Below are 15399 nucleotides of genomic sequence, written 5' to 3' on the forward strand. Positions count from 1 at the left end.
CCAAATTATGGAAGCAGTGCCAAGTGACCATTGATGGATGGATAGAGAAGTGGTATACATGCATGCTTCCTGAAGACAACATTAGGAAAGTTGAAGTCAACTACAAGAAAAACATTGGAAATACCATAAATACATGGAGGTTAAAGAATATCCTGCTAAAGAATAAATGGGTTAACCAGGAAATTAAAGAAGAAATAGAAAAATACATAGAAACAAATGAAAATGAAAAACAACAGTCTAAAACCTTTGGGATGCAGCAATACTGGTCATAAGAGGGAAGTGTATAGTAATACAGGTCTACTTCAAGAAGCAAGAAAAATCTCTAATACACAACCTAACCTTACACATAAAGGAACTAGAAAAAGAACAACAAATAAAGCCTAAGGCCAATAGACAGAAGGGGAATAATAAATATTGGAGCAGAAATAAATAATATAGAAACAAACAAACAAAACAGTAGAACAGATCAATGAAATTAGGAGCGGATTCTTTGAAGGAATTAATAAAATTGATAACCCCCTAGCAAGACTTACCAAAAAGGACCCCAAATCAATAAAATCTCAAATGACAGAGGAGAGATCAACAACGGAGAAATACAATTGTAAGAGAATATTATGAAAATTATACACCAACAAATTGGGCAATACGGAAGACATGAATAAACTCCTAGAAACATATAAACTATCAACTTCCTGTGCTGAAACAGGAAGAAATAGAAAATTTGAACAGACCCATAACCAGCAAAGAAATTGAATCAGTAATCAAAAATCTCCCAAAAAACAAAAGTCCAGGGCCCAATGGCTTCCAAGGGGAATTCTATCAAACATTTAAAGATGAGATAATACCTATTCTTCTCAAGCTGTTTCAAAAAACAGAAATTGAAGGGGCGCCTGGGTGGCGCAGTCGGTTAAGCGTCCGACTTCAGCCAGGTCACGATCTCGCGGTCCGTGAGTTCGAGCCCCGCGTCAGGCTCTGGGCTGATGGCTCAGAGCCTGGAGCCTGTTTCCGATTCTGTGTCTCCCTTTCTCTCTGCCCCTCCCCCGTTCATGCTCTGTCTCTCTCTGTCTCAAAAATAAATAAACGTTAAAAAAAAAAAATTAAAAAAAAAAAAAAAAGAAAGGCTAAGAATCATATGATCTTTCAATAGATGCAGAAAAAACATTTGAGAAAGTACAGCAGTAGGGATAGATGGAACATACCTCAACATCATAGAGGCCATACATGAAAGACCCACAGCTAATATTATGCTTAAGGTGGAAAGACAGAGAGCCTTTTCTCTACGGTCAGGAACATGACAGGGATGCCCACTCTCACCATTGTTATTTAACATACTATTGGAAGTTCTAGCCTCAGCAATCAGGAAACAAAAAGAAATAAAAGGCATACAAACTGGCAAGGAAGAAATCAAACTTTCATTATTTGCAGATAAATTATTTGCAGACAGGATACTCTATGTAGAAAACCCAAAAGACTCCACCAAAAAATTACTAGAACTGATACACGAATTCAGTAAAGTCGCAGGATATAAAATCAACATACAGAAATCTGTTGCATTTCTATACATCAATAATGAACCAACAGAAAGAGAAATCAAAGAATCAATTCCATTTACAATTGTACCCAAAACTATAAGATACTTAGGAGTACACTTAACCAAAGATATAAAAGATCTGTACTTTAAAAATTATAGAACACTTATGGAAGAAATTAAAGATGATACAAAAAATGGAAAAACATTCCATGCTCATGGATTCGAAAACAAATATTGTTAAAATGTTTATACTACCCAAAGCAATCTATGCATTTAATGCAATCCCTGTCAAAATACCAGGAAAGAATATCCATTGGGAAAAAAGACAGTCTCTTGAACAAATGGTGCTGGGAAAACTGGACAGCAGCATGCAGAAGAATGAAACAAGGCCAATGTCTTACACCATACACAAAAATAAATTCCAAATGGGTGAAAGACCTAAATGTGAGACATGAAACCGTCAAATCCTAGAGGACAACACAGGCAGCAACCTCTTTGATCTCAGCCACGGCAACTTCTTACTAGACATGTCTCAGAGGCAAGGGAAACAACAGCAAACATGAACTATTGGGACCTCATCAAGATAAAAGGCTTCTGCATAGCAAAGGAAACAATCAACAAAGGAACGGCAGCCAATGGAATGGTAGAAGATATTTGCAAATGACACATCTGATGAAGAGTTAGTATCCCAAATCTATAAAGAACTTCTCAAACTCAACACCCAAAAAACAAATAATCCAGTGAAGAAATGGGCAGAAAACATGAACAGACATTTCTCCAAAGAAGATATCCAGATGGCTAACAGACACATGAAAAGATGTTCAACATCACTCATCATCAGGGAAATACAAATCAAAACTACAGTGAGATACCATCTCACACTTGTCAGAATGGCTAAAATGAACAACTTGGTTAACAGCAGACGTTGGTGAAGATGTGGAGAAAGGGGAACCCTCTCACACTGTTGGTGGGAATGCAAACTGGTGTAGCTACTCTGGCAAACAGTATGGAGGTTGTTCAAAAAGTTAAAAATAGAACTACCCTATGATCCAGCAATTGCACTATTAGGTACTTACCCAAAGGATACAAAAATACAGAACTGATGGATTACCAGAGGGGAAGGGTGGTGGGGAGATGGATGAAATAAGGTGAAGTGGATTAAGAGAATACTCATCTTGATGAGCACTGAGTAATACATAGAATCGGTGAATCACTATATTGTACACCTGAAACTAATATAATACCGTATGTTAACTATACTGGAATAATAATAAAAATAAAAATAAAATATTTTTCCTAATACATTCTGGAAGATTCATGTAATTAGCTTCAACTGAGACTAAGGTACGTAAGTACTGAGACCTATGTAACTTTTTTGCTATGGCTGCCAGGATTTTAACCACTACATTTAACTCTGAATTGCAGTAACTAATCATAGCCTAGATTTTTTGTCAAAAAAAACTCTTTTCACTTTTCCTTTCATTCCTGACTTTTGGTCTTTTCTCCTGGTTCTCATACTCTCCACTTAACAGCTCCTAGTTACCCGTGAAGTCTTAGTTCAGGTTGTCCTGGCTCTTAATAACGTTCCTGGATATCCCTCAGTGAGTTATGTGCTCCTTTCTCTGTGCTGCTCATTTGCCCATTCCTCTAATATGGGCCACCTGTTGAGGTGATTCTTGATTTTCTCACTTCTTTACTCAATCTAGCCTATATGTTCCTTGTCTAATTCTGAGTCTTCAGTGCTTAGCCCCTAATAGGTGCTTAGTAGATACTCAGTCACTGAGGAAGTACAGAAGTATAATGCAATGGCTTATGGGAATGTAAGAATGTGGAACCTGGAGGAAGAGCAGGAGTTGATCTGTGGGCTACAGCAAGGATGTCTGGAAGATGGTGAACAGCTGCCATCCTCAGTGCTCTCCTTTCGCTTGCCTTGTTATGGTGCATTACTTTTGATCTATGTAGCTCATATTTTATATAATGTATTTATATGAATATTAGTATATATGTGCACATGTTTTCAGAACAGCGAGAAATGAAATCATCGCTCTATAAATTTAATAATATTTGCAAGAATATAAAAATACATGTAGTCAGATCATGTAATTATACATGCATATTTGTGATTGGGGCAGGTGGAGTTTTATAGGTGAATCTTAGAATGTACATGGAGATAAACATGCTAAAGATTTATGAGATATTCCACTGAATACATGGAATCATTATTGTCCTCATTAAAACAATGATAGAAAATCTATACTAGCTTTTTAGTAGAAAGTGGTATTTCATTTATATGTGGTTTTATTTCAACTGCAGTATCACTGGATCAACTGTGAGAAAATATTTAAATCTCACAAATTCAAGTACCTTCTGTTTCCTAAATGTTCACATGGTGTATATATGTGCACAGAGAATGTTCACCAAATAAATTGTTTACTGACTAATGCAAGAAACTCAGTTTAAAAATAAAAATGATATAATTTTTTATGGAGGGTGCCATTTCTGGAAACTCAAATAAAAAGGATAAAGATTCTTTCACTTCTCATTTAAAACCATAACATTTCTGTTAGTATTTTGCTTAAAATTTCTTGGCCCAGAAGACAAAAATTTATGGCTTTAGATTAACTACTTTAATGATGTGACACAGAAACAGCAAAATGTTCTTTTCTACCTATGGTGTTGGTGTGATTGCTTCTTAAGGAGAGAAAAGAACACAATAAATTCCTGTATGGTAAGTCTTTTCCCACTTCTCTTTAGTTTAAATCTCAAAGGTAATACATATTTACAGACAGACAAGAGCGATAAAAATATGTGTGAAATGAGGTAATAATCTACAGTATTTGCATGTACTTAATGAGTTACTATTACAGAAAGAATGATTTACACTTCCTGTACTGAGAAAACTTACTCGGTGTCTACTTAGATTTAGCAGTAGTCTTAAAACAATCAGTGTCTAAACACTTGCTATCAGCTGTTTTAGCTCTGCTTTTCATCAATATAACACAATCATAACAAATTAAAGGCAAGTCACTTGACTGTCCTGTTACATTAGCTTGATGAAATTAGTGGCTGGCAATTCTTAGTGGAAAGTGACAGGGCTTTCTCAATAGGTTTACATATCAATTTTTCTGGAGAGAGTAAGAATCATCTTTATCAAAACATCCAAAATTTTCTCTTCCTTCCTTCCTTCCTTCCTTCCTTCCTTCCTTCCTTCCTTCCTTCCTCCCTCCCTCCCTCCCTCCTCTCTCCCTTCTCTCTTTCTTCCCTTCCTCCCTTCTTGTTTCCTTTTTCTTTTTTCTTTTCTTTTCTTTTCTCTTTTCTTTTCTTTTCTTTTCCTCTCCCTCTCTGTCTCTCTTTCTTTCTTTTCCTTTCTTGCAACCCAACCAGCACTGGAACAGAAAATATCCAAAATTTTCTTCCTAAGATAATATTGCTCAAACTCACTGAGGAGATTTCAACTGTTCTGTCCCCAAAATAGATACAAGTAAATAGCTACTGTAATTCTTTAGCCCATAAAGTTATTGGTTGGGATGGAAGAAATGTTATTTTTCTGAAATGTTCCCTTAGAGTGGTGATCTGTCTATGTGAATGGCCTGGAGACAGGATACAGATCCGAAGCAGTTTGACTCTATGGGTAATGTTCTTTCCTTTCTATCACGCCACCTCTTATTTAACTCTTTTGTAGAAAAAAATAAACAAGTCTCTTTGCCTTCCTATATCTCCCCCACATCTCACACTTACATTTTCTCTATATCAGGAGTGGTGGGTGTTATGGGTTGAATTGTGTCCTGTTGAAATGTGTATTTTGAAGTCTTAACCCCAGTATCTCGGAATGTGACCTTATTTGAAGACAGGGCCTTTACAGAGGTGATTAAATTAAATGACATTATTAGGGTGGGCCTTAATCCCATCTGACTGGTGTCCTTATAAAAACAGGAAAATTGGACACAGAGACATGCACAGAGGGAAGATGTTATGAAGAGACAAGAAACAGAAGATGGCCACATACAAGCTGAGGAGAGAGGTCTGAAACAGATTTTCCCTCACAGCCCTCAGAAAGAACCAATCCTGCCCCCACCTTCATCTTGGACTTTGGATCTTCAGAACTGTGAGACAATACATTTCTGTTCTTTAAGCCACCCAGTTTGTGGTGCTTTGTTATGGCAGCCCTAGCAAATGAGTACAGTAGGTTTTGAACCAAAAAGCTAGAGGGTGTGAACATTTTATAGTATGTATAAAGGCAGGATTGGGCTACATTTGGAAGAGCCATAGTATATCAGAATAGAGAGGTTAAATGGGAATCATAGTAGGAAGATCAGTGTCACCCTATTCGGTCCATTCCTAGAGTCTGTCTCCTCCTAGCTCCCATATTCAGTCTGTGGTGCATTGTTTTGTTCTTATTTGTGGAGATTCATACAATTATTACAGGCTAGAAATGAGTTCAGAGACCATTCCTTTCAGTGACTTAACACTGTATGGGTTTTCAAAAAGCCTTCATCTATACCCTTCAAGTCAAAACTATCATCTGTTCCTTTACCTAGTTGTCATTTGAGAACTGAGGAAATGGACTTTATGACTATTTTCCAGTTACTACAATTTTGAAAGTTGTTTCCTAATATCAGATAGTAAGGTTTCTGGCAACTGAGACTACTGTTTCTACTTTTTCTGTTTTCTCATTTATTCAGTTTTGGCTATTAATTGTTGAGCACCCACTATGTGAATGTTCCTAGGGATGCAAAGGAATGACTTATGAGCTATAAATAAAGCACAGACAAGTAGAGTGGAAACACAATGGAGGGAAAAATTATTGAGTGCCTACTGTATTAAAGGGAAGTCCTAGGGGGTTCTTTCTATATTACCCTATTTTATGCTTTTATCAAATCTCTCACCCTGTGGATTGCTAGACATGTTTTACACATGAGAAAAAGGAGCTGAAAGAAATAACTCACTTAGAGACTGTAGGTTACTGAGCTGGGATTTTAATCTGGGAATGCTTGTGTCCCTAACTATGGCTTGGTTATAGGTCCACAGTCCCACTGCAGGTAGGTCCCTCTGGTTTAGAATATTTGTTAACACTGGTGTTATCAGAGACAATACATATTATAAAAAGACTATAAATAAAATCTAAATGAAGACCTTCCCCCAATATCTGATAACCCCATGGTATTTATTACAAGTTGCAATCACATGTTTATTTGCTTAACGTCCATGCCTAACCATACTTTAAGCTCCTTGAGGGTTACGATGGGCCTATTTTTGGTCACCATTGCATCTTAGCACCTAGGACACTACTTGTTATATAGGGCATTCAATTAATATTTGCTGAATGAATACAGAAGCAAATAATTAAATCTAGTTGAAATTTTAATTGGGCTGGTGCTATGAGCTGAATTGTTTCCCCACAAACATTCATACGTTGAAGTCCTAACTCCCAGTACCCTAGACTTTATTTGGAGATATTTACCGAGATAATTAAGTTAAAATGAGGTCTTAATCCAATGCATAACCCAAGTGCATAATCCAATGACTGGAGTCTTTATAAGAGGAGGAAATTGGGACACAGGTAGCTATACAAGGAAGATAATGTGAAGACACGGGGTGAAGGCGGGCATCTACAAGCCTGATACAGATCCTTCTCTCATAGCCCTCAGAAGGAACCAACCTTGCTCACATCTTGATCACAGCCTTCTAGACTCCAAACCGTGAAAAAATAAATTTCTGTTCTTTAAGCTCCCCAAGCTGGAGTACTTGTTACGGCAGTCCTGGCAAACTAAGACATGGTATACTGAACCAAACTCTCCTTTAACAAAAAGGTATATGTTAAGATTTGCCCACTACTCAGTCAATAATTGTCAAAGTTTTACAGCTGTTCTAGGAACATAATCATCCATTCTAAGATAATAAATCAACTTAAAGCATCTTATACACTGCCCTGGCCATTGCACCAACAACTAAAAGGAGTTCTACACCATACATCCTGGGGGGAAGAAGAAGACTAATTATTAAACAATGCAGTTACTCTTTTGGAGAAAAAGAAGAGATATAACAGGTTGTACAGTTTTAGAAACGAATATTGAATCCAAAATGTAGTGAATTCTCAGGAAGGCCTCAATTCTTCCTTTTCCAACCCTAGTCTTTGGCAGGCAGTCAGTAGCAGAGTCAACAGTAATAAGTGAAGTTGGTTGGTACTTCATCATTTTGTTGGAAACTGGGGGATGCAAGTCTAAAAAGCCCAAGTTCAATGCCAAAGTAGCTAATTTTGTCTGTAGCAGAATTCACAGCAGGGTTCCGAGCTAAAAGTGAGGTGGCAGGGCAGCAGCCCAACACACTGATGTGCTGCACTGTCTTCTGAAGATAGCCCCGGACGTAAACAACACAGTCTCTTCAAGATCGTCTGGTAACGTTTCTATTCACTGGTGTAACTGTGATTATGCTAATGCTTTGCGTTAAGGATTTTACTGGGTATAGGGGTAGATTCATTTCATGACAGTTCACCTTTCACCTGGCTGGGGCTGTAATCACAGGAACTGACCCTGCCTTCAAACCTAGAAGTCTATGGATCTTATTTATATTCATTTGGTTTCTTCAAATATGACAAGCAAGGAGGATTCTACTGTGATAAAAACAGGATTTTGATACTTTGAAATGGTTTTTAAAATTGAAAAGTAAACATTCAGAAACATGAAGATGATTTGGGCTTATATTATATTCTAAATATGGGTTAACACCACTGAGGTATATAAACACACTGATTGTAATTGTAAATTACCATGTTGTGCAGGAAAACAGACATATGGCAGGTGTCTTCACTCACTAAGCTATACTACAGCTCTTTAACATTAATGGGCATCTGATTTAAAGGAAAAAACTAATTTTTAGCAATGTGTCTCTGATATATCCCAATACTCCTCCCGTTTAGAGAACTGCCTTTCTTTTTAAAGAAACTACAGGTCTGACTAAAAATGAAAAGGCCAAATTTAATATTTTGAAATAAAATTGCCTTATAATTAAAAATTACCACTTTATAGATAAAAGAAGACTGGAAGAATGAATACTTTTAGGGACCCTAGATTTCCTAGCACCTTCCTTTAGAAATTTTTCTTAAATATTTTTATTGTATAATACATATAGCAGAATAATTTTATAAAATCACCAACGATAGTTACTTATGTATATATTTCTATATGTAACACACCTTTTCCTTAAGAAATAAAAAGTATCATAAAGCTTAATAAACTGTTTTGCCTCACTCAACAATCTATTCTGAATTTTGTGAAAACTGTAACTCTATAATACAATTTTTACCATATATGGTGGTCCTTTTGATTTACTTAGCCTTTGTTGAACATTTAGGGTGTTTCTAACTTTTTGTTGTTAAAAAAAGTGCTTTAATGACCACCCTCATCACTAAATTTTTGCACGCACATACAATTTTTTCTTATAAAAATTCATTAAAGTTGAAATGATTGTCCAAAGAAAAATCACATTTTAAAACTTCCCATATGAATTATCCAATAGCCTTTCATGAAGGCTGCCTCAATTCACACTCCCACAAAATGGAATAGTCAAATAATTGTTTGTTAGTTTTGTCTGTAACCACCACCATACTGTTTATTGTAGTTTCATAATATTTGGTAGGACAAGGACACCCTGACTCTCTTCTTCAAAATTTTATTTTCCTAAGTTTTATTCTTTCCATTTACAACCACCTTGTCAAGAAATACTCTCATATTCCACTAGGATTTTATTGGAGGGCATTGTAGTTTTCACTTTCAAAACATTGTTTTACATAGATAATACAATTTTGTACCCTAAAAAAAAATAGATTCTGCCAAGGAAACGAATACTGTTTAGTAAGCAAGACGATTTCTAGAAGAAAGCTATAAACAGAAGTGGCTACAATGAAAAATAAATCTCCTGATGTAGTTTTAGTATAATAGGCAAAGATGTATAGTATGTATACTTGAAAAATATGAAATTATAGAAAACATTTAGATGATATTTCAAGAACAATGTTTTGGAATAAGGGAGCATATCTTAACACTTCAAGTTTTCTTAGACAATAGATGGAAAGATTCTAGGAACTAGAGAAATTGTTCTTTATGATAGGAAACTCATTAAAGTGTCAAAGACTGATGAAAGTATAAGAACAATAAAGGCAATAATTAATAGAGTATTTGGCTGAATTTGAAAGACTTATGTAAGAAGTGGTTCAGGTCCTCTATTCTACGCTGAGTTAGAGATATCCAGAATATACAGATTCAAAGAAAACCAGGAATTACCTGTTAGACTGGTATTGGGTCAAGGGAAAACTCTTGAGAGTAAGGTGGCCAAAGGGAATGTATTTCTAAAATTCTGAAACTGTAGATCTACAAAGAGCTACGTCTCCTTTGAGAATGTGATAAAAGCTATCATCACCATCTTTAAAGATGCACACATGTACAAACACACTATTCTGCCTGTACTGTAAAGGGGTGCGACGTCTTCAGGTTAAGAATACTTGCCTTGTCTAAAGAAAACATGAGATAAAGGAAACATTTGATAAAAGAAATATTTCGGAATGACGGTGAAGATCTTATTGAGTGGCTGGAATTTGTGTTTTTAATTGACATTAGGGGAAATCTGGTGAATACGGAGACTCTGGACTACTGTTTGACTTTTGCCTCTGCCAACCATTCCACTGAAAATGTTTTCACTCTAGTATCACTGACACCTTTGCTAGCGACATGGTATATCTGACTTGATTTTATGTTACTTTGATCTCTGTATATTTGATATTGTTCAGCACTAACATCACATTGTTGGTTTTCTCCCAATTCTAAGGGCAATTCAATTATCAGTTTTGAGGGGTTTTATTATTAAGGTTTCTACTCATAATCTTAAATCTTTGAAAAACCTGAAATCCTTTAAAGATCAAAGTTTACCTAAGGTCCAGCCTTTTCTCTTTACATAGTCAAGTCAAGAGGACCAGTGATGGAAAAATCGCATTTTAAGTTATGTGAAGGCTGATCAATGACACAACGTGGTGCTTGCCTAACCAGAGGTGCAGCAGCTGTGTGCAAGACGCAGCTGTGCAGGTGCTGAGGCAGGTCCTTGGAGCTGTTCCCGAGATCAAAAGCCCATTACCAATTCTCCAAATACGCAGGGGCTACAGAATTCAAGAAGCAGCCTGGGTGAGAGAGAGCCTCCTCATATCTTTTAGGAGCTGAATGTTGATACAACCACAGTTGTTCATCCCAGCATTAAATACTACCTGGCCCTCTGCAGAAACATCTCCCTTTCAAGGTTGTCCAGAAGGGCTGTCTGGGAAAAGGAAGAAATGAGACTGGTGCTCTGTGACTTTTACTGGGAGAGTCCAAGAATAAGTGACTAGTCATCTGTTGAATCTAAAGTTTGTCTCTATCTTCACAAACCTCTATGTATCATCAGTGTTTTATCTTCAAACACTGACAAGAGAAAAATATACATCGGGAGAAATCAGAGAAAACTAGAAAAAGCAATTAATAGAAATAAAAGCTACAAGTTAATTAATTAAAAAATAAAATAAAAACAGCAGTAAATAAGATAAACATTTTTACAAATACTTGGTCTTTGAAAATACCTATAGATAAATATTTTGTAAGAACTGATTAAGGGGAAAAAAAAGGAGAAAGAAAAAACTGACAGATTAGTAATTAAGAAGACAAACTCATATATAATATTTAGTGATGGAATCAGAAAGCAATAAATATTACATGCAGGTATGTCTGTTTAGTATATGATGATCAAAATTTACCAATGTAGAAGGAGAAAACTAGAAAAGACCAATTTTGTAGGAGAGATTGGAAAAGTGGTATAAGATATACCATCACAAAAACCAGGGAATGTTGACTCAACCATCACAGATATTCTCTAAGATGCATATCTGAGTTCAAAAGAAAGTAAGGAAAACAGCCAGGTAATAAACCAAATGGAGCTGAGAACCAGAGAAGTGAGCTGGAGCTGAGGCTGAGCAAGTGTTTTCCACCTGGCCAACCTCAGTAAGAAAGGGGTTCCAAACACAACGACCCGGGCAGGACTGTGGATAAACCAGTGGGATTCCATAAGGTGGAGATCTGGATTGAGACCTCCACCTGAAACTGAGCACTCTAAATGAAAAGGTGAATTAGGAGGAAAAAAAAAAGCATCTTTCAAGAAAGGGAGGACCACAAGAAAACACTTGTATTTCAGCATGGTCCCTTGGGTAGGTTTTGTGTACTCTTTCCGTACCCCAACCTCAAACCTTCCCCCAGAGGTTACTATTATCTTGGACTCTATGTTTATTTTTACATAAAGTTCTGCTTGGTTTTGATTAAAAAAAAAAAAGGTATACTGAAATAATCTTCTGTGTTTGAATTTTTCACCCAATGGTGTGTTTATAAGGAAAAAAATCCGCTGTTTACTGATAATCACAAGGAATAACAGACACAAGTAATTTTCAATTAATAACAGAGAGAGAGAGAAACAAAATATCCTAAACCATATACGTAATGTACCTTAAAGTCAATGCTAGGTAAAAACACTGGAATAATAAACTTCAACTTCCCTCCCCTGAATTTCCTAAACAACTCCCAAACCATCCCTTAAGTATTAACCTCTTTAGACAGTTAATGGAGCTCTTAATGTTAACAGCCCTGAAATGAACCTCAGGCATCACCCATTTCCCCAGTTCAGCTCTGCCCAGAAGGGCAGGCCCCTCAGTTTGAAAGCCTGGAGTAGCCAAGAGGGGTGGCTGGGGCAGAGAGGTGGGTCCCCTCCACAGGGTAAGGGGTGAAGTGTATATAATAGGGCCCTTCATAGCAGGGGGAACCAAAATGGGGCCCTGATGCCAGAGGAAAGCATACCGGCCCCCCTGGGAAAGGAGGCCACCCCCCTGCCCCCACATCCTCCTGTGGGGAGAAATCAATGGTTGGCTGACCATCCATCTTGTTCCGATTATAGAACCAAACTCGGACCAGTTCCTTCTGTAGCCGGAGCTGCCCAGCGATGCGGCTGATTTGCTGGGGTGTGGGCTTCGGGCACTGCAAGAAGAGTTTCTCCAGATTGTTTACGATGCGTCGCTCCCTGCTTTCCTGTCTTCGCTTCCGAGCCTGCTGCAGGATCATCTCTATTTTGCATACACCCATAAAGTTCTTGGTGTCCACTTCCTCCAGCCACATTTTCATCAGCAGTCCCAACTTCCACATGTTGGCGATGCTGAGCTGCTGGGCCTCAAAGCGGCAGACGGTTGTCTGGCTAAGAACCTTTCCAAAGAGAGCCCCCACGGCGAACGCCACGTCGGCCTGTGAGTACCCCAGGGCCATTCTCTTTCGCCTCAGCTCCTTGGCCAGCTGCTCCATCTCTTTCTCTCTGGCTGCGACGTCCTCTGGCAGTGCCAACCTTGGGATGCACTGCAGGACGATGTAGGGCCTGGGGAAAGTGCCCTCTGAGGGGCTCGGGAACCAGGCTCCCACCTTGCCAGCTCCGACCCCGGGCGTGCAGGGTGCCATCCCGCCCCGGAATTTGTATGGCAAGGGACCCAGGGGCATCTCCCACACCTCAGGGCCTGGGCTGCCCCCCTGCTTGATTCCCGGCTGGACCATCAGCATGCTCGGAGCCGCCTGGGCGGTCAACCAGACCGGAGTGTCAACCCGCACCGGCACCGGTCCTCTGGGCCCGCCCCTACCACTGCCTGGCAGTGGGGAGAAGTATGAGGGCCTGGGTCCCGCCATGGGGTAAGACGGCACCGGAGCAGGGAGTCTGGTAGGAACTGATGGTCCTCGAGGCTTCGGAACAGCCGCCAGCCTTGCCCTCGAGCCCCGCCCCCTAGTGGGCAGAGATGGAGGTGCAGGTGAGAGAAACTGAGGCCAGGGGTGTATTTGCGCAGGGGTGAGGAAATCTAGTAGACCTACCGGTAATCCCTTGGGTCTGCAGGATTAAACGAGTGGGTTTCCCACCCTGGTCTATGCTTCTAACTCCCTCCGTGGTATAGGTCTCTCTCTCTCTGGCTTTGTACTTTTAAGAGGTCTGGGATCTCAGTCACTGCCTCCATCCTCTCCCTGAAGGGAACCTAGGCATTTTCTAACAGCTCTTCAGAACTCCAGTATCGAATCCTTTTCCTCCACATTATCTGTGGAGGAACGACTCCTTTTGGCTTCACAAATATTTATTGAACATCTATATACCAGGTATTGCTGGGACCAGTCCTAAATTCATTAACCATCCCCTCACTGCTATCATTGTGGTCACAAGCACTGCCAATAGCCTTCCCTGCCCATCTTTAGTTCCTGTGCTCTAAGAAACCTAAGCACTCCTCCCTAAATTTCTTCTAGTGTCTATCAGTTAACTGTCAGCTTCTACTCCCAGCCCTCACGCTTTGTCATTGTACTCTCTCACCGGGGCTGAGTTTCTTGACTAATTATTCATGTTACCCCCCACCAGCCCCCCAGAGCCTTTGCTCTGCAGCCTACCTCAGCTTCCTGGTCCGGTTTCCACATACAACAGAGACTTATATGTTTCATCTTTCTCCCCCTCTGGAGACAGGTCTCAGAACAGGCCCAACCTGACCTGCTGTTCCCCACTGAAGATGCTCCCTTTAATACCTGCTTCACCAACATCAGGCTCCCCTGTCCCTGGCCCCTTTCCCATCAGAGACCCAAGGATCTGAGAATATTTGTCCCTCCATCATGTCCCCATCTCAAGCATCCAGTACTAGGCTTTATGTGAAGAAAGTTAAGGAAGGAGTAGGAGAAGATCTGACCTCAGGTTCAAAGCTTCCAAGGAAGAGTTTTGGGAAGGGAGAAGACAGTCACCTTGGCTGGACAATCCCAGCCTCTTACCCTTTCACTTTCTAACTGAACCATGATGTGGCTTTGCCCTATCGACATCTACTGAAATTGGCCTTCTTGAAGTTATTGCCAACCTTCCAAATGTCAAATCTGATGGCCTTTTAAAAATTCTCATCCTATTAAAATTCTCTGCAGTATCTGACAAGGCTGACTACTCTTCTTGCTCCTTCTTTTTAAATTTCCATGACATGCTGGTAAGAGCCAAATTTGTATTTTAGCCCTGACTCCTAATATCCAATTCTGTATCTCCCACTGCCCCAAATCAAATTCATTATTTGCATTCCTAAAACTGCCTCTCCTCCAGGGGTCCCCGAGTTGGTTAATGGCTTTATCACCCACTCAGTCACCCAAGCTTAGACCCAGAAACTGTTCTTGGCCTTTCCCATTTCTTCCTCCCTCCCTCTCTTCCTTCTTTCCCAGCCTCATCTACCACACTCTCCCTGCTTGCATTCCATCTTGCTCAGTGAGAATATCTCCCTTTGCACTAAAGATGTTACACTTTTCACGACTATTATACCTTTATTCATGCTGGCCCTTCTGTCTGAAATGGCTTCCCTTTGCTTTTTGGTCTCATTCATTCAGGATTCTGCTCAAATGTCATCTCATTAGAGGCCTTCTCTGACTATCCTATCTAAAATAGTAACCGTTATCACTCTCTGTTCCCCTTATTAAAGCTTTCTTTTGTGGTATTAATAGGCATCACTACCTAATATATAATTATTTGTCATATGCTTATTGTAGGTTTCTCTGCTGCAAAGAGAACAGGGACTTTGTCCAGTTCACTGCAGTGTCTATGGTGCCTACAACTGTGCCTGGCTCATAGAAGGTGCTCAGTAAACATTCCCTGAATAAATGAAGCATGCTCTATTTCCAGCCACCTTTAAGATGCAGTTTAGAAGTGGGGTGCCTGGGTGGCTCAGTTGGTTGAGCGTCCAACTTCGGCTCAAGTCATGATCTCGTGCTTGTGGGTTTGAGCCCTGCATCAGGCTCCATGCTGACAGCTCAGAGCCTGGAGCCTGCTTTGGA

At 39.4% G+C, this 15399-nt stretch overlaps 2 protein-coding genes across 10 annotated transcripts in view; both read right to left on the bottom strand.

Annotated features, from left to right (window-relative positions):
- The window catches only part of FAM172A (family with sequence similarity 172 member A), a 441861-nt gene that overhangs the window by 116441 nt on the left and 310021 nt on the right, over positions 1-15399 (bottom strand). The window lies entirely within an intron of this gene.
- On the bottom strand, positions 6734-15355 carry POU5F2 (POU domain class 5, transcription factor 2). Its single transcript, XM_045498246.1, has one exon. It carries the CDS (start codon positions 13255-13257, stop codon positions 12244-12246), a length of 1014 nt encoding a protein of 337 aa, XP_045354202.1. The 5' UTR covers positions 13258-15355; the 3' UTR covers positions 6734-12243.

Source organism: Leopardus geoffroyi, chromosome A1 (genome assembly GCF_018350155.1).
Source record: "Leopardus geoffroyi isolate Oge1 chromosome A1, O.geoffroyi_Oge1_pat1.0, whole genome shotgun sequence".
Lineage (NCBI taxonomy): Eukaryota > Metazoa > Chordata > Mammalia > Carnivora > Felidae > Leopardus > Leopardus geoffroyi.